The following is a 24,304-nucleotide window of genomic DNA, read 5'->3' as shown; positions in this document are numbered from 1 at the left end:
TTATTACGTACGCTTAAAAAGAATGTTTTTTTGTTTTTATTCCCATACTACAGTGTCCAAATTGTGTTTGAGTATATCTAATAATTATCTCCAGCATTAAAATTAATATTTCAAAAGAATACGGGAAATGATTATTCTGTGCTGAAGATCTGGTGTCGGCAACCTGTCATAAATTATTATTCTTCAATGTCGGCTTATGATGTTTTTATGACCATGTCCGGTAATCGTCTATCCCGGTGCGGCAGGTATATACATTTTAGGAAGAATTGCTGGCTCCGTTTAAGGCAAAATAAGTACAATTTCTTAGAAAGGTATTTAAACCCCTTATAGGATCAAAGGCTGCCTGGCAGACCGGAATCACCAGAGTGCAACTTTAAATTTTCAGATTTTTGTTGAAACTCATTTTATTATAATCTCGTTTCACGATTTCTGAGAATATATCACGATAAATTATTTTACCGAGGGTTGTAAAAATATTAATTTTATTACCCAAGATTTACACTTAAACATAGTCGGCACATTCTAGGGCAAAACGGACCTGCCAAGCCCTCGCGTTAGGTCCAACAATGAAAAAGTGAAGAAATGACACATGTGGCAACAGGAAAAGATGCTACGTTTGTCTGAAAAATAAATGTATAAAACAGTAACAAATATGCCATTTATGCGAGAGACATGTATGTATTGAACATTCGATTAGTCGATTACAGAACTAATTTGTGCTAATTGAAAAAATTAATCATTATGTAACACGCAATTATTATTTTCTAAAAATAATAGCATACCTTAAACAAATATTTTTACTATTAAAATTACTCTTATGTAATAACACAAATACAACCAGCGAGCCTACCGGACCCGGGTTGCTCAGGTACACAGATAAAATGCATTGCCCCTATAAGCGTAAAACGCAGTGAATGGGAAATTGTGGTTTATTGTTTTTAAAATACCATCTTACCATGGCTTAGATTTATTACCCCTCAGGATTGTATATACAGATGTATAAGTACTGAAGGCTACAATGTAGGAAATGATGGTATTTAAAATATGAAAATTTCCGTGACAGAACACTATTAGTGGACCTCTTACCTCTATTTTTGTCACCAAAATCACCAACATGAAGTATCAAAAATTACTACTAGTATAACTCAACTAATAACTACTGAAAAAAAAGTGAAATAAAAAAAAGGATCTGTATCTGTGCCATTAATTTTGTATCTAGATACAGATATTTTGCGCTTAAAGTCGATTTTATCTAGATACAGATACTACATACCCAAAAATGTATCTAGATACTTTTACTTAGATACAAGTATCTAGATACTGCCCAACACTGACTTATCATCCTCACTATCACTCTCACTATCACCCAAATTATTAACATTAATGATAATTTCATTCTGTTCTGAAATATCTAAAAACTTTCATTTTCTCACGCACAATTTATTATTTTATCAGTATGTTTAAAGTAATTGTTCCCATGCAAAGCCGGAACTTGATCAATAGTCCAGTCAAATTAGCGATCAACCTCGGAATGAGAGATAATAAGCTGAATTTTTGTATATACCTTCATCTTAGCGTTCTAAAAGTTGTCTCAAAAGTCTCATAAAATCTCGTGTCTGCGTCGGAAGTTATTCAAGGTCAAAGGTCAAGAAAAACAGTTTTTTGCGATTATCTCGGTTTCTATTGCTCCAATGAGGTTAACATTTATTACCGTAATTGTAGAGCACAAAATTTGGGACAAATTTTATTTGAAACATTTTCTCATGCACTCAATCGTTTTTGAGATAGAGGGCAGTGAGCGCGCAGCGCTCATCCATAAGTACTGTAATGAATATCTGCGAATACTACCTTGAATTTTGAATAGTTTGTATTATTTATCAGTTAATACATTGCATTTAATAACATTTTACATACTTTCAATACATTCATTTAATGATACTTACCTACTTTGTGGAATTAAAAACTCTTTAAATGAAATACTTATTGTAGGTATTTCTTAATTTATTGAAAGTAGATTTTAAGTAGAAAAATAATTAAGTACTTTATCTTTCAAATGTGAAAGTTTTTAGATATTAGATAATATATTATACTTGTTATATTATTATATATCTTAAAGTTATATTAATTTCTTCAAAGTAAATTTTAAGGAAGTAAAACGAGTTAATATATTTTAATTTTATCTTTGTTCAGCAGTTGTACATTTCTTACGATTGAAATTGAATTGCAGTGAAAATCTATAAATCTTTAATAATTCAAAAAACAAAATTGTTAATTTTCTTCTTATTCATCGTCATCATCTTTGGTGCCCGAAATCGTTGTTTCCAGACCTTCCAGTTATAATCATGATAAAAAACTAAGTATTTAAAACCTTACACATTTTAACGATATAAATAAATTGAGAAATACAATAAGTATTTCATTAAGTTTTTAATTACACAATGTAGGGAAGTGTTATTCAATGAATATATTGAAAATAAGTAAAATGTTTAAATACAATGTATCAATTGATAAATAATACGAATTATTCAAAATTCAAGGTAGTATTCACAAATATTCACGGTTGATTGCATTACAGTACGTATGGATGAGCGCGCTCACTGCCCTCTATCTCAAAACCGATTGAGCGCATGAAAAAATATTTCAAATAAAATTTGTCCCAAATTTTGTGTTCTACAATTATGATAATAAATGTTAACATCATTGGAGCAATAGAAACCGAGATAATCGCAAAAAACTGTTTTTTTTTGACCTTTGACCTTGAATAACTGACGACGCAGACGCGAGATTTTATGAGACTTTTGAGACAACCTTTAAAACGCCAAAATTAAGGTATATACAAAAATTCAGCTTATTATCTCTCATTCCGAGGTTGAACCCTTATTTATCCTAAAATGACTGGACTACAATTATATTTTGCCAAGTTGCGCAAATATTATTAAAGGAAGAGCTGGTTTTTGGAATTATCTTATCATAATTCCTTTTAACTTCCGACCATGCCATTTCAATTGCGTTGAAATAACAGTGGTAAGGTGGCAGGCTCAATACCCAATGCCCACGATGTTGGGCATTTAAATCTAAATGACAACGTTTTTGGAGTTATTTGTTAGCCAATATTCCTCAGATTTGGTTTTTCATGGCGTTGGATGGACAATAAATTCCATTTTTATTTAAATATGCTACCATTTTTGTCTTTGCCCAACTTTTTCGAGGATTTTCTTCCTACAAATTAAGTAAAGTTTTATTACAATATATGAATACCTATGAAGACTAAATTGACACCTCAAATCTGCTATGGTAACTTGCGCTATCCATCATAATAAATAAGAAAAGGTTCCCGCAAACTTGGTATCAACTGTTCCTTGAACCATTTTTCAAAATTTTTCTGGTTCATGTCATCATGAAAATCTCCAGCTTTGCTATTAGCTTTAAAAATTAAAGAGGCTCCTTCAATAAAACCGTTTTTATTTCCAGCGTGAACCATAATGTATCCACCCTTATTAAATACCCACGTTTGGGCAAGAAAAAGAGGTTCATATTATTTTTTCCTTTGTGTTGGTGATATTCACCTAACAATTTTTGTTCATTTTACTCGTAATTTAATTGAAGGCTGTTTCATCAAAAATAATCTGTTACTATTTTTCTTAAATTTGAAACCAATTTTCCTTATCCAGTTGGTTAACGATCTAGGACCAACTGCCGCAACTTAATAGTAATGTATTCTTTAGAAACACCCATTTTATAGATAATATCCAGGATTGACATTGAATCTACAGGATTCATTTTTGTCTTTATGTGACTAATTCTAGAAGACATATTTTTCTTGTATTCAAAGTCACTTAAACCTGGACTTTTTTGTAAGTTGCAGACAGTTCTTTCAGAAATTTTCAAGATTTCTGCGGCCAGTTCTGTCTTCCTTTTTTTCTTAAATTCCGAAACATCTTGGTTTCTATCAAGATAGTCAAAACACATTTAAAATTATTTGCTTTGCTTGGTCGTTAAATCGCTTGATTTTTGACTGGGACAAATGACAAATTTCAAAATTTGACATAAAATCCTACGATCTAGTCAAAATTTGGTGATTTTTTTGTCTCACACAAAGTGCATAAGATAGAAAGAGGAAAAGTTTGACTTGGGGTAATTCCAAAACTTTTACTTTGATGCTTTTGATATCATAGCATTTGTAGCATTGAGAACCTTTTGTTCGATTGTGGTTTAATTAATAATGTTAGTCCTCTGTTTTGAGAAAACAAACTCATCCAAATCAAACTAATTTCTAGGTGATATTCTTTCGATGTATAAAGATAAATAAACACTTGAGCTTCAGATTGTCATTCATTACCTAATGCTGAAGGACATTTTATCCCGTTAGTTATGTGCTTTAAATATATTTTACACTAGCTTTTCGCCCGCGGCTTCGCTCGCGTAGACGATTCGTTGTGTTGAAGAGCATTATTATCAACCTTCAAGTAAAAAATGTGTTGAAGGACATTAATATAATTTCCAGTAAAAATCGACATAAAAAACGTTTGCTCATAAAAACTTTGTCACCCCCTTTCATCTTCTTAAGGGTGGAATCTCGAAACAAATCTGAAACACGTGTTTCATTATTGGGGTTGAAGAGTAATAATACCCTACCAAGTTCCCCGTAAAAATTTAAAGGAGAAATATTTTTCCCATACAAACTTCGCCACCACTTTTTACCCCCTTAGAGGTTGAATCTCGAAAAATGTTTAAATACGTGTTTCATAATTTGTATCTGAAAAACATTAATATCAAGTTTCACGTAAAAATTTAAATATGCAATAGAAATATTTTGCCATACAAATTTAGCCTCCACATTTCACTCCCTTAGGAGTTGAATCTTGGAAAATGCTTAAATTCGGGTTTCATTCTGTGTATTGAAGAGCATTAATTTAATATCAAGTTTCCCGCAAAAACTTAAATTTACAATAAAAGTACTTTTCCCATACAAATTTAACCAGTATTTTCCACCCCTTAGGGGTTGAATCTCGGAAAATGCTTAAATACGTATTTCACTATGCATTAATACTAAATTCCATGTTAAAAATTTACAAAAGAAATAATTTTCCTATATAAAGTTAGCCACCACTTTTCACCCCCTTAGGCGTTGAATCTAGAAAAATGTTCAAATACGAGTTTCATTACTTGGGTTGAAAAGTATTAGTCCAAGTTTCACGTAAAAATGTAAATATACAATAGAAATATTTTCTCATACAAACTTTGCCTCCACATTTCACCCCCTTAGGTGTTGAATTTTAGAAAATGCTTAAACACGGGTTACATTATTTGTGTTGAAAAACATTCATACCAAGTTTCACGTAAAAATTTCAATGTATAGTAGAAATATTGTTCCTATACAAACTTAGCCGCCCAAACTTAAACACCACTTTTCACCCCCTTTGGGGTCCAATCTCCGAAAATGCTTAAATACGGGTTTTGTTATTTTCGTTGAAGAGCATTAATACCAAGTTTTAAATTAACATCACCTCAAAATTTACAATAGAAATATATTTCGCATACAAAATTAGCCACCACTTTTTACCCCCTTAGAGGTTGAATCTCGGAAAATAATTAAATACGTGCTTCATTATTTGTATTGAAAACCATTCATACCAAGTTTCACGTAGAAATTTAAATTTACAAATATTTTTCCCATTCAATTTTAGCCACCACTTTTCACCGCCTTAGGGGTTGAATTTCGGAAAATGCTTGACTACGTGTTTCATTATTTGCGTTGGAGACAATTAATGCCAAGTTTCAGGTAGAAATTTAAATTTACAATAGAAATATTCCCACACAAATCTAGCCACCATATTTCACCCCTTTAGGGATGGAATCTGGAAAAATGCTTAAATACGTGTTTTATTATTTGTGCTGAAGAGCATTAATTTAAAATCAAGTTTCAAGCAAAAATTTAAATTTACAATAGAAATACTTTTCCTATACAAACTTCACCAGTACTTTTCACCCCCTTAGGGGTTGAATCTCGGAAAATGTTTAAATACGTGTTTCATTACTTGTGCTGAAGAGCATTACTACCAAGTTTCACGTAAAAATGTAAATATACAATAGAAATATTTTGCCATACAAATTTAGCCTCCACATTTCACTCCCTTAGGAGTTGAATCTTGGAAAATGCTTAAATTCGGGTTTCATTCTGTGTATTGAAGAGCATTAATTTAATATCAAGTTTCCCGCAAAAATTTAAATTTACAACGAAAGTACTTTTCCCATACAAATTTAACCAGTATTTTTCACCCCTTAGGGGTTGAATCTCGGAAAATGCTTAAATACCTATTTCACTATGCATTAATACTAAATTCCATGTTAAAATTTACAAAAGAAATAATTTTCCTATATAAAGTTAGCCACCACTTTTCACCCCCTTAGGGGTTGAATCTAGAAAAATGTTCAAATACGTGTTTCATTACTTGGGTTGAAAAGCATTAGTACCAAGTTTCACGTAAAAATGTAAATATACAATAGAAATATTTTCCCATACAAACTTTGCCACCACATTTCACCCCCTTAGGTGTTGAATTTTAGAAAATGCTTAAACACGGGTTACATTATTTGTGTTGAAAAACATTAATACCAAGTTTCACGTAAAAATTTCAATGTATATTAGAAATATTGTTCCTATACAAACTTAGCCGCCCAAACTTAAACAACACTTTTCACCCCCTTTGGGGTCGAATTTCCGAAAATGCTTAAATACAGGTTTTGTTATTTTCGTTGAAGAGCATTAATACCAAGTTTTAAATTAACATCACCTCAAAATTTACAATAGAAATATTTTTCGCATACAAAATTAGCCACCACTTTTTACCCCCTTAGGGGTTGAATTTTAGAAAATGCTTAAACAACGGTTTCATTATTTGTGTTGAAGAACATTAATACCAAGTTTCACGTAAAAATTTCTATTTATAGTAGAAATATTGTTCCTATACAACCTTAGCCGCCCAAATTTAGATACCACTTTTCACCCCCTTTGGGGTCGAATCCCCGAAAATGCTTAAATACGTATTTCCTTATTTGTACTGAAGAGATTTAAAATGTACCAGGTTTCACGTAAGGATGTAAATAGATATAGTAGTAGATATATAGTAGTAGATATATCGGTTCTGTTCAAATTTTATCACCCCATTTTAACTCCCTTAGGGGATGAATTTCGAGAAATCCCTTCTTAAACGATGCCTCCAGTATAAAATAAACGTTGGCCCCAAATTTCAACTTTCTAGCGTTAGCGGTTTGAGCTGGGCGTTGATAGGTCAGTCGAGACATTGCCTTTTATATATAAAGATTGTCCGTACAGTGGTTATCAAAAACCAAAATAGTCAAATCAAATTTTGTAATTTTTTAAAGAGCTAGATTTGTCGGATTTCAGTTATAGCCATCGACCAATTTTTTATTAATCAAATTAAGAACCTCATTTTCTAGAAAATATGAGAATACCCACGTCTTTATTTAATTATGACCAAATAAGAATAATATTAATCATTTTCAAAACATTTTGTTTCATTGTGGCTTAATTAATAATTTTAGTCTTCTGTTTTGAGGAGACAACTCATCCAAATTAAACAACTTTCTACGTGACATTCTTTCGATGTATAAATATAAAAATCGAAGTTAAGCGTGTACAGTGATAATGATACAATCTTTTCATAATGTCCGTATGTCTGCGGACGGTACCTCCTTGGAATTTGTACCCCGCGTTTCTACTATACCGGGTGTCTGGAAAATGGCGAATTAACTTTCCGCTACGCTCTTAACAATCATCTGGTGAGTCTGGGAAAAATAGTAAAAAAAATCTTTTTCACATTTTGGTGGAGTTATAAGGATTTTAAAATTGGTTCTTTTGCTTCGTTTAACAAGTAAACAAATTCATTATGACAATAACTAGTAATAAAACTTTTAGTTAATTTTTCTCTCACCCATGACCATCTTTAATTACCATCTCAGTAATAATGTACAAAGATATGGTTGTGTTGTTCTTGTAATACTTAATTTGATAAAAATTTTTTCAGTGTTTTATTTTCTATGAATCTGAAAAGGTCTTGAGTGCCGCAGTGTTTTTTTTTAATTCGGGAGACCCTTGGGTACCTATGGCGTATTATTTTGGAAGCTCATGGAGATTTTTTGGTGTTCTATTTTTGGAAAATTTACAACAATCTTGAGGTTTTAGGTATTTATTGCTGTTAGAAAAGAATTTGAAAGGGCTTTGGAGCTTCTAGTGTCTTTACTTATAATAATTTAATTAAATTTCTTAGATGACGCGTCTTTTGCTAAAATCAATCTTATCTTAGCAAGTACTAGCCCCGCCCACCCACCCTCTATTTTCTTAGCGGGTATGTCATTTGCCAAAATCAGTCTTATCTTAGCAACTGCTAGCCCCGCCCACCCACCCTCTTTTTTCTTAGAGAGTCATTTACCGAAATCAGTTTTATCTTAGCAAGTATTGATGACTAACTTTTACAAACGACGATTAATGATTAATGATGGTTGTTAGGGTTACTGTCCTAAAAAACATAAAAGGTGGATTTCAGTCACCGTTTTACTTTTATAAAATTACGGTTTTTTTTCGTAATCTACATCACAAAGAATGTTTTTATTATTGTTTTGGTACTTCCGAAACCCCCGTAACATAACGTACTCAAGAGTTAATCCGCCATTATCAGAAAACATTAGTAAAACATTTTTTTTTTTCAATTTTTGAAAGAAGCGGAAATTGTTGGACTATCCTTCAACAGCGAAGGAAGTTCTGTCGAAGTAACTTTGCACCAATTTTTTATTACCATTTAACGAAAAATGTTTGAATTTTTGAATAGCGTAAGTTGGATTTTTGGAAAAAATTTTGAACGGTGTGTATTAGTTGATTATTATTTCGTAATAATATACTCTCCAGTAATATTATCAATATGTGTTCATCATTCATTATTATTATTCACTATTATTATTGAAAATACGAAATTTGTCAAAAACCGTAGCTCATTTCTGAAAACAGAATAATAACAGTCTTACTGTATTGTCAAATTGTTGGAAAAATATAGTGGGTCGTTCTTGAATCTCGATTTAATCAATAAAATAAGGAAACAATTTATTAAAAACATTTATTAGTACTCGTAATTTAAGGCAAATAGCGATAACGCTTGTCGAGCTGTGCACGTGAGAATGAAACGGAAAAACTAAACTACAAGAAATTCCAGAAGAGTATTTCTTGAGTAAAAACTCTTCGATTCTAAATTATATTATAAATATAATTACTAGCTCATACGGGGAAGATATAAAGGTATCTGGAACCACATACTCCAAATAAGTTTATCAGGGAACCTTCTTTGTTTGGAATGTAACAGACATACAAATTATTTTGGACAGTGCTCATTTAATAAATACCGATTGCTAGATTTTTTTCAAAATCTATTGTGACACAGTATAGACGCACATTTATTGACCGTGATTTTATTAACTATTACCGTTTGAATTGGCCCAAAATGGGCCCAAAGCCTAAAAAAGCAGTGCCAAATGCTCAAAGTAACATCCAAAGTATCATTAACCAATGTTTAGTTGATTTTTTTAATCAATCTACAGTGGACTGTGGTTGTGCTGCTGATTATGCGGTTTTGCACGAAGAAATTGGCAGCTGCAAGACACTTATTGTGGCCCAAACGGCCCTAATTCAACAACTCCAAAGCGTCGTAAGTACTCTACAATCCGAAATTCTACAGTTAAAGTCAGCTGCAACAAGGATCTCTAATGAACCTAACCATACCATCGAAAATCGCAGAATATCGGCACCTCAACAGCCGTATAATGTAAAAAATAATGATAGGAATTCATTATCGACAATAAAAGATAATGTTTTTACTGTTCAGCCAGCTGATTTGTTAAATATGAAGAGTCATCGCCAAGGTAATCCCTGCCGACGTTCGGATTTGCATTTATTTCCCGAAGTACAAATCGTGGAGCAACCGGAGGAATCATCTCAATCCGATGAGGAATCCCAATTTGAAACTTATAAAAAGTCACAAATAAAGATGGATGATGCCCACTCCCTCTCAATTCTTAAAGATGACGGTTTTGTACAGATTAAATCAAAAAACCTTCACAAGAAGATGACTCGCAACAAGAAAAAAATGTATGTAATTGGTACGAGCCAGTCAGACCAAAGTAATATGCTGAAAGCTGCCCCTAAAAAAGCTTTTTTATACGTATCAAGACTTCGTCCAGGAACCACTGAGGACCAAATTGTAAATTTCTTAAAAAATGATTTTCCGGAAGTGAAAGTTCAGCCTCTTGTCGCCAAGTATCCGGAATACTACAGTTCGTTTAAAATAATCGTGGATTTACTCAACAACGAGAAAGCCATGGACGCGAATAGGTGGTCTCAGGGTACCTACATATCGCGTTTTTTTCACAGAAGATCCAAGACAATAGAGGAAAAGTAGAGTCCCAAAAAATGAACCTAAAAATACTATACGCCAATGTTCAGTGCTTACGTAATAAGATTAATTTAATAGATGCTCAACTAGTAGCATCTGGTGTTAGTGTTCTGTGCCTCAGTGAACACTGGCTAGATGCTCCTGAGGTGGAACTTGTTCGCATCGGTGATCTTAAACCTGCTGACTATTTTGCCAGAGTACAACATATTCACGGAGGAGTCGTCCAACTCATTAACTCCAATATTCCCTATAAAAATCTTCCTTACTTAAAAAAAATATCTATTGAAATACACTGTGAAATGACAGGCATCTTCATCCCACATCTAAATTTGATACTGGTATTAATATATAGAGCCCCTACTGGTGACATGCAGATATTTCTCGATAAAACTACAGCTCTAATGAATATCATTGATATTATAGACAAAAGCGTGTGATAATAGGAGGCGACTTCAATTTACTCTTTAATCGAGAATATGACGTAAAAGCAACTTCCTTTTGTGAACTACTCCTAAGTTATGGATTTCGTCCCTTTGTCGACTTTCCAACCCGCAACAACAATCGCTTAGATAATGTATTTGCAAACAACCTATGCACAAACATTGAAGTCTCACGCTTAGATTTGAATCTTTCTGATCATGTAAGTATACTAGTAGATTTATCCATAATTTGTGATGAAACAGACAAGGTAACGAAACTTAAACTATGTAGACCTTTAACTGCTTATGGAAAGCTAATGTTTTTTGAATTCATTAGCACCATCAACTGGGATTTTATTGATGGAGACATAGATGTTGACAACAAATTCTCAATGTTTTTAAACAACATGCTTTATATGTACTATATTGCTTTTCCTGAAAAAAAAATTGCATACAATCTTAAATCAAATAGTCCTCACAATGGCTGGTTTACTACAGAATTAAAATCCATGAGAGAAACTTTAGGTTTATTAGCTGAGTGTTACAAGTTGAATTGTTCATCTGAATCAAAAAAGCTATTAATAAATTTTAAAAAGAAATATAATTTAGCTATAAAACGAGCAAAAGTTCAATACAATGAAAGGTACATAATACGTAATAAAAATAATCCCAAGGCTTTGTGGAAAATTATTAATAATTCTAAAGAAACAAAAATAATAAAGAATTGTAGGATAACCCCTGACCATTTTAATCACTTCTTTAGTACAATTCCCAATACCATAATAACATCTCTACCTAAACCAAAATTTGATCCTATGTCGGTATTGACTCACTTGAAAGTCAGTACTCAATACTTCTTATTCCAGCCAGTGTCTCAAACAGAAGTACGTGCAGTTTTAGAAAGTCTACGTAATAGTAATACGAGGGATATATATGGATTTAACGTCAGTCTTATTAAAGGTATAAAGAATAATATCATAGCACCGTTAACAAAATTGATCAATCATTGTATTGAATCAAATATATTTCCTAATGCATTAAAAAAAGCAAAAATAATTCCTATTTTAAAAAAAGGAGATCCAGACGATCCTAATAATTATAGGCCGATTTCAATACTGCCAATAATCTCGAAAATTTTTGAGAAAATTTTACTAAACCAGTTAATTCTTTATGTAGAGCAAGATAAATTGTTATCATCTAAGCAATTTGGATTTCGAAAAGGTCATTCTATTACTTCTGCTATTTCTACCTTACTGGACAAAATTACACAATGTTTTGAAATGAAGGAAATTTACACTACAGCTTTTTTAGATCTAAGCAAAGCGTTTGACTGCGTTTCACCTGATATACTAATGCGCAAATTGTACTTTTATAACTTCCATCCTAGTAGTATTAATCTTATTATGAGTTACTTAAGTAATCGGACGCAAAATGTTTATTTTAAAGAGTCAATGTCGGATGAATGCCGAATTGTTTATGGGGTGCCTCAGGGATCCATTCTTGGCCCTATCTTATTTCTCCTATACATTAATGATCTCCCTCAATTCATACCGTCTGCGGATATTACGCTATATGCCGATGATACCTCCTTGGGTAATGCAGCGCCATCGGCTGATCTTTCCTTGCATGTAAATAATAGTCTAAAAGTTCAGGCAGGAGACTGGTTCTGCGCTAATCGTCTGTGCTTGAACAATGATAAAACGGTTACCATGCAGTTTAGCTTAAAACGTGATAAGTATTGTCCACCTGTAACTACAAAATATCTAGGCCTGTTTATAGACTCAGAGTTACGCTGGACCAAACATGGTGACTACGTAGCCACCAAAATATCTAAAGGCATATATCTACTTCGTAACTTAAGTAACAATCTTTCATCCAAATATATCAGAATCGCTTATTTCTCATTGTTACATTGTCATTTTGACCATGGTATTCTAAATTGGGGTCATTCAACTTCATTACAAAGACTTTTTAAACTCCAAAGAAGAGCTGTTAGAATTGTGGCTGGTGTTGGTTACCGAGACGAATGCAAACCACATTTTACTAAACTAAAAATTGTTACCTTACCCTGTTTGTTTATATTTCGTTGCCTTGAGCATTTAATTAAAAATTTTGGGAACTATTTTCCACTAAAGTCGTTTCATCAATATGAAACTAGAACGGGTGAAATCGCCTTTAAATTATTAAGACTGAGCAAATCTAAGTCTGGCACTTCATATTATGCCATCAAGTTTTTTAATAAATTACCGAATTCCTTTAAAAAAATGACTCCTAAACTTTTCTTAATGAAAATTAAACAGCACCTCCTTGACCACGCATATTATTCCTTTGAGGAATATCTGCATAACAATTTGTTTGAAATATAAAATATAGTCTTATTGATTTCTATTATCAAATATATTAGTCTTATTGTTATAAATGTTACATATTATTTTTTTTCCCTATTAGGTACTGACTTGTGTAAACACTATTGTGTATTAACATGAATAAAGACATACATATAAAAACAATTTATATACAGTCACATATATTAATTTCATAACCTTAATTTGGTGATGTGTCTACGACTTGAATATCCACTTCTTAACTTTTAGAATGATATGATCCTTATGAATTAAAGAATTCAAAAATGCGACATATTCTAAATCACACGACATCCACCAAATTTAAAAAAAAATATGTACAAATTAGACAACGTGTTTTCTTCAATAATACATTCTATCGAAAAAAAAATTAGTTGGATTAGAACATGGAAACATTGCTTGAACATTTTGAGAACCCTAAAGAATGCCATCACTCAATTACGATTGTACGATTCCCATAGACTACTCCAAACCACTTTTTTTCGTTCAATTAGTTCTTGCCATTTTCTTTTTACATATCGATCTTGTAATTCTGAAGCACTGCCAACAACGAATAAGCTCTTCTTAGAATCTGAAAGCTCTTCTTTAACAAAATTCAGACGACTTTGACGCGTATGATCTTGGTCATAGCAAGCAAAAATACGTACGGTAGTAAAAGTCACAAGCGACGATTCTAAAATGATTCCTGCAGTAATCATTATCGGTCTCTTCGAACGTTCCATATTATAGACAAACAGTGGTCTTAGACATTTTTTAAAAAAGCTGCACTGATGTCGCGTAAATTTTCTCCCGATGATTAAATTGTGATTCTATTTCTATAATTTACATACATTCGGTTGTGAAATAACGAACACCGACCTTGTGATAAATTTTTTTCAAGCGAGGTTTTTTTAACTACTGGTAACAAAATCCTGAACTGTATAATTGATCAACTCCAAGTAAACGCAACAAGTTATTGAAACAATATTTACAATTTGAAAACTGGAAGTATACCTGTGTGACTCTTAACGTCAAGTGGTAGAAAAAGGCTTAGAAAGAAAGAAACAAAAAGGTAAGAATATACTAGCCATTGTATTATGTATAAAAGCGTTGTAATATTCCTATTTGTATCTTTGACATTCATATTTTCATAGTCTGTTGTATCCTGGTTAACGTTGTTGTTCGTAGTACATTAAACATAGTCGTGGAAATACCCCTAGTCTAAAACACTTAGATGTGACATTTTTTAGTAACTTTTCGTAGATCATTTCTTATATCGTACGAATATGTTCCAATTGTTATATTTCCCCTCAACTAAAAAAATGGTAAACTGTGACTTTTCTTTTTTATAAAGCGAATAATTAAACGGAAGTTTTAATAAGAAAAAGTTTCAAATTATAACATATCGACATCTAAATCTTCAAGGCTACTTCAAATTAATAATAATTTCATTCTGTTCTGAAATATCTGAAAATTTTTTATTTTTCCAAGCACAATTTATTATTTTATCAGAATGTCTAACGTAATTATTCCAATGCACAGCCGGAACTTGATCAATCACATTTTGCCAAGTTGCACAAACATCACTAGGAGAAGAGCTGGTTCTTAGAATGAACTTATAATAATTTCTTTTAAATTCCGTAGTTTTTTAGTTTGTTAGCTAATATTCTCCAGATAATCAAGAGTGGATAATCAGTCCCATTTTTATTTTAATATGCTATCATTTTTGTCTTTGTCCAACTTTTGCGAGAAACTTCTTACTACAAATAAAGATCTACTTCCAATTTTGAAACAGTGAACATTAACTAGATGAGTTTTGAAGAGTCCAAGATAAAATCACGTCAACTCATGTCATTTTAAGTATCTTCATTGATATCTCAGAAATCTTCAAAATAGTGTTCACTTTTTTACAACTAGGACTACTAGGAGTACCTATATTCGTGTGATTTTAAAAGTTTGTTCAGATTTAATAATTTTGTATTTTATAATGATAATAATAATTATTTAATTATTATTATTAATAATTTATTTTACGGAAAATCTCCATTTTACAAAATTAAAAATATAACCCAATTCGGACATTAATGGGAAGGAAACTTCCTTTGAACGCGTTCCAGAAGGGTAATATCGTTCTTATATATATATTGGGTACCAAATAGGAGAGCAGTACTCTAGTAGTACTACACCAACGAAGAATATATCATCTTCAATGCATAGGAACCCATATCTTTACAGTGCCGCCAAATAAATGCCCACAATGACTTAAGTCATTTATATACAAAACAAATAAAATTGGGCCACAGTGGGAACCCCGCGGTACACCAGATGTAACTTTAAGTGGATCGGAAAGATAGTTGCCAATTTTAACTTGTTGTTAGAAATGAAGTTAAGCAATCAAATGTGGACTGTCTTTATTAGATGCACCATTAGATATCAAATTAAAATTATTTTCAAAGGTAACTATGATTGTCGTCTTTCTTTTTTACGTATTCTTGTTTAAAATAATTTATTTTGCCATTTCAATTAGAAAGAAAGTATGGTTGTGCTATATCAGTTCAGAAAAAAGGCTCTGTTCAAAAATGCATTAATTATATGGTCATCTCATTTAAAAAAAAATCAAGTTGATCTTGCATCGCGAAAACAAATTAAGCATTCTTGTACTCCTACATCTAATTTCAGTTGATTTGTATAATTGGTTCTCTAGATATTTAGCGGTTTCTATACATTCTAGCGACGCTTTATGTAAAAGTCACTGTTAATAATTTTTCTCTAACTAATTGTTCAAGAACTTAAAAGAAAAATCAATAATTTATGTTTAAGTATATTACACTAGATCGCGGGTTTGTTCCAGTTCCCTTTACTTATCTTTTCAAAGTGAGTATTTCATGCATTAAATATATTCGTTGAAATTTAGTCTAAGCTGAAATACAATTTCTTGATTAAAATTAATTATAATAAGCCGTATGTATTTTTGTTTTAAAGCTGCGTCCATCCATAATAAATAACTCCTTAAATTAGTGAGAGTTGAATTTAATGAAACGTTACAAATACTACCCTTACTTATTAAATAAATACTTTAATAACCAGTAATTATATCTTTTGAGTTTGAACGGTTCCAACGAGCTAGTAATTAGACTAAAACAGTGCATCGCTCGAGATGGACGGTCAAGTGCATAGAATCTTCAAATTAAATTTGATCATAATGCGATTACTAGGCTTCTATCCGCCTCAAAAATTCAAGAAATTTTACAGATTTTACGCCTATGCCGTATACGTGAGTTTCACCATTCCTGTTCCAATACTAGCAGCAGTTCATTTAATAGTTGGCGAAAATATAGATCTAGTTCAAGTTGGAGAGAGCTCGTTTATAATGTTTCAAGGAGGATGTTTCATATCTAAATTAATACCATTTATTTTTAACTCAGAAGATATTAGAAAGTCCATCTACATGCTAGAATGGCCGGTGTTCAACAACTACTCTCAGAAACAAGGAGAAATCATAGAGAAGTGTGTGAAAATTTGTAAGAGAAACACTTGGTTATTTTTGGGTTTTTGTATGATATCTTTTGTGGCTTGGTCCGTAATGCCATTTTTTGGGAGCGTGCATAAATTTCCTATAAAAATTTGGCTCCCTTTCGAACCAACTTCGGACGACAAGATGTATGTTTTGACTTATATTTTCATTATTTCGGGTACGTATGTCCAAAAGTTGTATTTAGTTTCCGTTAAAGACAGTTATAATTAATTTGTAGGTGTTGGTAATGGTGCGATATCCAATGGTGTGATAGATCCTCTAGTTTCTGGATTGGCGTGTTTTGCTGCCTCTCAACTTGAAATATTAAAAGATGATTTAGAAAATTTAGGAACAGAAGCAGAACAAGCAATTGGTTCTAACTGTGATGAAGAAAATAAGGCGCTGTATCAAATTTTGAAAAATAATATTATTTACAGTAAAATTGGGGCATGCATTAATCATCACATTACAATTATAACGTAAATGTAAAGGCAATACTTTTAACATCATAACATATACTTTTCAGATTTATTCAACATTATGAAAGAATATATTCAGCCGTGGTATTTACTCAGTTTATGGCAGCAGTACTTGTTATTTGCGTTTCCTGTTTGCAGTTGAGTATGGTATGTATTTTTGAACTTTTTGAACTTTTCAAAGGTTTCGATTTCAGGTTGAACCATTCACTTACACATTTTTCGTTATGATTTTATTTCTTCTTACTATGCTTTTGGAAATATTTCTACACTGTTATTTCGGTTCCAGTTTATATGAAGAGGTGTTGATAATTTTTTTCTCAAACTCTGGTTATACAAATTACAATTTTCAGAGCAACACTTTAACATCTGCTGTTTATATGGGTACATGGTATGAATTCGATTTAAAATCTAGAAAAGCACTTATAATTTTAATGGAACGTTCGAAGAGACCAATTATAATCACTGCAGGAAAAATATTAGAATCGTCTCTTGTGACTTTTACTGCCGTACGTATTTTTACTTGTTATGACTAAGAAAAGTCGTTTGATACGATAGAACTCTTACAGTATTTTTGTGTAAATTTTTAATGAAATTTGTATCGTATTATATCGACTTACAGCTGCAAAAATTTGTTAAAAAGATAATTTTAGATTTTGAGGAGAGCGTACTCGTTGCTAGCAGTGCTTCAGCATTATAGGATAGATTTATGAAAAAAAAAAGTGATTCAACTGCAGAACTGTAAATTCAATCTAGCCGCATAGCAACACCATCGAGATTGCAAGATCAGCACACATTTTTTTATTCAATAAAAGTAAGAAACACATAGACATATACTGAATTTAGAACAAAATACGTCTCCCAACGACGCCAATTTTCCAGCGTACTGAAAGTTTGTGTTCAACGTAATAAGTTGAACACATTATGTAGTGTCTAAGCAAAACTTAATAGGTACAATAAATTTTTTCGGAATACTTGACATAATCAGTACTTTTCCTTACCCTGTATACTCCTGTCTTTTCTAATTAAGTAAAAACCTTTATCCAAGTTTATCTATACGACATGCCGGGTTATTTTTTTATAAATAGAATTTTGATTTTTTCAGGTTATAATAATAATCCATTTTCTTAAAGTTGCAAAATAAAAATGGATGACTAGTTCACAAATAGAAGAGCACCACATTACACAATTAATTACATCAAGTGGGATTTATTTAACACAACTTTAAGATGATGTCACCAAATTTCTGTTATATGTATATTATTTCTAGTCTGTAATCACTAGCTTAAAACTTCATCAAATTTTACTAACAACAATTTTAACAACAAACCACGAAAATCTGAAAATATTACAACGCTTTTATAAAACCTCAGCGAGAATCAAGGAGAAAAAGCAATCGAATGTCTATAATCGGTTCAAATAATGACGATTAAAACAAACGTCATTATTTGAACCGATTTGAAAAACTATCAAAAACTTACCTCTGAGTTTACTAAAAATAAGGGTTTCTCATTGATTTGGAACTGATTATGTTAGTGGTAAGATTTGGAGATATTTAGAGATTTCTTTAGGGCAATTGAAACCTCTTTTCACCAAATGAGCTACGGCTTTTGACAAATTTCATACTTTCAATAATAATGATGATGAATGATGAAAACATATTGATAATATTACCGGAGAGTATTTATTATGAAATAACTAACACACATCGTTCAAAAATTTTTCCAAAAATCCAACTTACGCTAATTAAAAATTGAGACATTTTTCGTTAAGTGGTATTAAAAAATTGATCCAAGTTAGTTCGACAGAAGTTCCATCGCCCTTTAAGTACAGTCCGCTTCTTTGAAAAATTATAAAGAATTTTTGTTTTCTGATAACATTTATACATATTTTGTTTGCACGACGAATTCTAAATATTAAAATCATCATGGTGACAGAAGATGCTTTGTTAAGGGGACTTGCTAGACGAGGTATAACATTTTTTTGGGTTTTTGAATGAAAAAATGATATTAATATAGATGTATCATACATCAAACTGCAGCTTTTTTCATATTCTAGAGCACAGAGACCAGTTCAATGAACTAAAAAAATATGGCTGAGAAATATCGTTAAAAAAGCACCATTGTATATTTTCTTTTCAAGTTTTTTGAGTCATAACCATCATAGAATCGCTTGAAAATTCGCACATGGATAAAACATCACTTTGTACAGGGCGGAGGGTCATTAAATGTTTGTTAGTGGTACAATTTGTTTAAATAATAATGTGTTTATTAAAATCAAAATATACCACAAATTAATGCAAAATACGTCGAATAATTTTAACAGGAATATCAGAGGAAAATTAATGATCTATTGGTTAGCAGAGTTTTTAACAAAAACTAACAATTATTGAAAAAAATGGGTATCAATTCGACAGAATTTGAGCAGTTAGTTCAGTACTTTGCCGATAGGAGCGCCACTAAAATTTACGGAAGCGACTACGGGCCGTAGTAATCTATTGTTAAGGAAATTAACTTTTACGCAATGAGGTACTATCATAAAACCGAATTAAAACTGGGGAACTATAATATTTTTACTCCACTCAGGATCCTGAATCCAATACACATGATTACTAAAAATTCATTGTAATATTATTGTTAATATATATTTTGCTTTGTTAATTAATAAAACTAATAAACATATTTATAAATATAATAATAGAAATGAAATCCATGTTGAATCTTAAAAAAATTTCAATTCTACCCCTAGTTATCTCTAATGTAGGTGTAGTTCCAAATAGCTTAGTTGAGAATTTAAAGTCTTTGCATTTGAATGATTCAATAATTGTCAAAATTCAAAAAGCTGTTTTGTTAGGAACATGTCATATTGTTCGTAAGTTTCTTGAACAGTCTGATCATGTCAGTCAGATTAGATTAGCACCAGTAGGTCAGAGTAGTGTAGGTCACTTTTCATGTGATGCGCGGATAAATGGTCGGTAGTTACGCTGGACTTTTGGGGATGGGGTGAGATTAGAGAATAATAGCAGACTAATTTGTATTCTGTAATTCTAGAATCTCGAAAGTTGTTCTGTTAATCTAATCAATGCATATCATTACTTGGTCTTAGTACCCGTAATGATAGAAGTCTTGCCTGAATGCCGGTCATTTCCGGGTCAGTGGTGGGTCTTAATAAAAAATATATAAAATACAGCTTTTGTTTAACACGTATAAGTAGCTAAGTGTATCTACTACTTATCCCAGAAAGGAGGTGTTTTAAAAAAGCCCTACGCCCAGTAACTTCTCCCTTCATTGTTTACTCGAAAAAAGTGTTCGTATATGTTTTCATTTTCAAAATATATTTATAATAAAAATATGCAAGTCTTGGTGATGGAAAAATGTACTCCTAATAAATTATTAAAGTACATAAAAAAATAGAAACAAATTTTATTTAATTAAAAAAAAATCTCTCGCAATGGCAGGTTCCTCTTTCTTCTTGAATCAATTATTTCGGGCAATAATGCGCCAAAGTAAAATCTGCCAAGTTTATTTGCCATCTTTTTACATATATTTCTTCGTCTTTATACTTTATTTTTCTATATTTATTCCTTTGGGTGTCCATACAACAAAATAAACTTGTGAAATACCCGTAACAATCATTTGTCCCTGGACTTTAAAGTAGTAATCATGATTCTTTTTTTAGTTTCAATTCTCTGTCTGTCAATGTACAAAATTTGATTATTTTTTTTCTAACCGCTTCTTCGGGAGACAAATCTTGCGATTTTGAAGGGCATTTAATTTCGACTAATGCTCTCGTATCCTTTAGAACCCTCTCTGGACTAGCAGCCAAGTAAGCAAATTGTTTTGAAATAAATAAGCCACAGTTTTTATATTTTTATTTATTTCAAAACACTCGACAGCTTTTTCTTCACTTTGTTGTCCATAGTATGTATGACTATTACCTCTAAATGTACTGTACAACAGAGACTCCACAGTTTTAGCTATTGCTGTAGTCAGTCTAGGTTTGTAAATACGTCCAAAATTTGAAGCCGTAACCCTAATTTCTCTTTCTTTTGCCCAAATGTGCCTAGTGTCTATTTCAATTTGGTCTAAATTCAAAGATAATTTTCTCAAAAAAACCTCTTTGGCTGTCACAAATGTTTTTACATTCATGACAGGATTTTCTAAAAAATATTTAAACCATAATCGCAGTTGGTACCAGCACACGTACATTTTTTTACGACATATTTTTTTTACGAATACTTTGTCTAAGACGAGCTTGTTTTATAGACGAACAATATTTTTTTGTTATTAAACCAGGACCGTTTAAATCACAATATATTTACTTATCCCCTCGAAAAAATTGGTGACTCACCTCAAAATTTTGCTAAATAAATCCTATCTAAATTGTATAAAATATGATGAGTCTCTTCTTGTAATTTATCATTCCGTTCATATTTTTTGTATTCGGATATACAGGGTGACTCAAAAAATGTAATGAATGCGCAAATTTATTTTATTGATTTAATCAGGAACTACAAAACCGAATGCTTTGAAATCTAGTGTGAAAAAAAAAACATAATAGGCATGCAGTCGTCACGTTTCCGATAGCGAGGAAAATACTGTCTAAACTCTTTAGACCAATTTTTTTTATTTTCCCATTTTTATATTTCTTAATTTTTCAATGTTTCAGTTTGGGATTTTTTCACTGTTTCGATTCTTTAATTTTCCTTCCATTTATAGGTTTTTCAATATTTCAGCTTTGGAATTTTTCAATATTTCGTTTCTTCAATTTTTCAAATTTTTGATATTGTGTTATCTCGGTTTTTAAATTTTTCGATATTTTTATTTTTCAGTTTTTAAAGTTTTAGGTTTTTAGATTTCTCACTATCTCGACTTTTCGATTTTTCAGTTCCATGATTTTTCAATTTGTCGAATTTTTAAATTTTAGATTCTTTGTTCTCGATCATTCAATTTTCTGAGTTTTCAGGCTTAGATTTTTTTTGTTTTTCAATTCTTGGATTTTTAAAATTTTTCTTTTTTAAATTTTCCTATTTATCAACTTAATGGGATTTCAATGTTTTGATTTTTTGATTGTTGAATTTCTCGATTTTTTGAATTTTTAGTTTTTGATGAGATTTTTTTTTTTAAATTTTCAGTTTTTCGATTTATTAACTTTACGATATTTCAGTTTTACGAGTTTTAAATTTTTTTTATTTTTTAGTTTTCAACTTTTGACGTTTCTAAATTTTTTGATTTTTCAATTTTTCGATTAACCGATTTTTTGATTTTCCCATTTCTCTATTTCTTGATTTTTCAATTCTTTCTTCAATCGTGATTTTTCAATTTTTCGATTTCTGGATTTTTCAATGTTTCAGTGTTGGATTTTTTCACTTTTCCGATTCTTCAATTTTCTTTCCATTTTTCAGTTTTTCAAGATTTCAGTTTTGAATTTTTTCACTTTTTCGATTTTTCAATTTTCCTTCCATTTTTCAGTTTTTCAGTATTTCAGTTCTGAAATTTTGCAGTGTTTCGGTTCTTCAATTTTTCCATTTTTTTGAATTTCTCGGTTTTTAAATTTTTGATAGGTATTTTAATTTTTCAATTTTTAAGTTCTAGATTTTCCGTTAATTTTTTTGTTTTCCTTGATGTTTTGATTTCTCGATTATTCGATCTTTCAAGTTCTCGGTTTAGATTTTTTGTTTTTCAATTCTTCGATTTTTAAATTGTTTAATTTTTAGATTGTTCAATTTCTCGATTTATAGATTTTTCAATTTTTCGGTTTACGGATTTTTTTCATTTAAAATGTTTCAATTTTTCAATTATTAAGTTTTCGATTTTTCAATTTTGGTGTAATTTGAAAACGGTATTAATAATACAGTTAGGCGAACAAACTAATAGACGGGTTTGATAAGCCTTGTTTGCTCTACAGTGTCTAAATTGTGTTTGAATAATATAATAATTATCTGGAATATTAAAATTAATATGTCAAAAGAATAAATTATCATTATTCGGCATTATCGGCTTAGGATGTTTTTATGACCCACGTCCGGTAGTCTATCCCTGCGGGTCAGGTAGATTTAAAGAAGAATTGCTGGTTGCGTTTAAGGCAACAAATGGCGCCCAATTCAAACCTGTCTCTCGTCTAGCGTTCCCCCTTAAATCGGCTGTATATACAAGAAACAGTGGAGGTCCTAAGACAGTCCCTTGCGGAACACTCCCTTATTACCTGCCTACAGTCACTCACTGCCTCACCAACTTTTACTCTAAAAAGTCGCCCAGCAAGGAAGGATTTAAACAAAACTAAAAGAGCTAGAACTCTGTCAAACTGTTTTGCAAAGTCAAAATAAATAAAGTTAGACTAGTAGAATTTTTTGAACAACACACGAAAACTGTCACAAGTAATAGATCCCATCATTTTTACGACAAGAGAAGTGATTCTTATAGGCCAATAATAATCAGTTGTGCAGTGTTGATCACTTTTTTGTAAATAGGCTTTACGTTAGCTAGTTTCCGATCAAAAGAAAAGGAAACTGATTTAAAATACTGAGTGCTTAAAGAACGCTTGCTTATTACTACTTATCTCGAAGAAAGTTGGAAAAAACTAACTACCACATCTAAATAACAATTTTTATAAAATCTAAAAACATTGTTTTACCTTCAAAAAATCACTATTAATTAGGTATTATTGCTTAAATATCTAAATACAAAAACACATTCCAAGTATCGCTTTTCCATTTATATATTTTAGTTTCTTTTGTTGAAAATTATTACCCTTTTTTTTAAAAAAAAGGAGGAAAACAGATAAATGTCCTTCTTGATCTTTGAATTCTGAGTACTGCTGAATGTGGCTTTCTTTTTTCGGGAAGTGCATAATCAAACATTTTTTACGACTAAACATTCATCATTTTTTAGTCTACATTATCTCTGGAACCATTCACTCTAGATAAATTTATCAAGAAATCTTTTTTGTTTGAAATTTAACAGACTTATTTCGAACAAATATTGTTTGTTGCGAAAATTGTACACATTACTTTTTTTGACATGTCTACAGCTTGAATCTCCACTTCTTTACTCTTAAACTGTGTTAACACAAAAAGATGTATCCAAGAAAATTG

The 24,304-nt window shown here is 31.2% G+C and overlaps 1 protein-coding gene across 1 annotated transcript; it reads left to right on the top strand.

Moving 5' to 3' along the window:
* The first annotated feature begins 16,423 nt into the window (after nucleotides 1–16,423).
* Nucleotides 16,424–23,493, top strand: LOC135128829 (odorant receptor 33b-like). The gene is made up of 5 exons (XM_064055909.1): nucleotides 16,424–16,913; nucleotides 16,974–17,214; nucleotides 17,262–17,361; nucleotides 17,565–17,720; nucleotides 23,296–23,493. Exons 1-5 carry the CDS (start codon nucleotides 16,424–16,426, stop codon nucleotides 23,491–23,493), a joined length of 1,185 nt encoding a protein of 394 aa, XP_063911979.1.
* Nucleotides 23,494–24,304: the final 811 nt, after the last annotated feature.

The sequence above is a fragment of the Zophobas morio genome, unplaced genomic scaffold, assembly GCF_036711695.1.
Source record: "Zophobas morio isolate AGI-343-1 ecotype UQ-CSIRO unplaced genomic scaffold, CSIRO_AGI_Zmor_V1 ptg000014l, whole genome shotgun sequence".
NCBI lineage: Eukaryota > Metazoa > Arthropoda > Insecta > Coleoptera > Tenebrionidae > Zophobas > Zophobas morio.
Note: the sequence above shows the minus strand (reverse complement) of the source record. Positions and strands in the feature narration are given on the sequence as shown.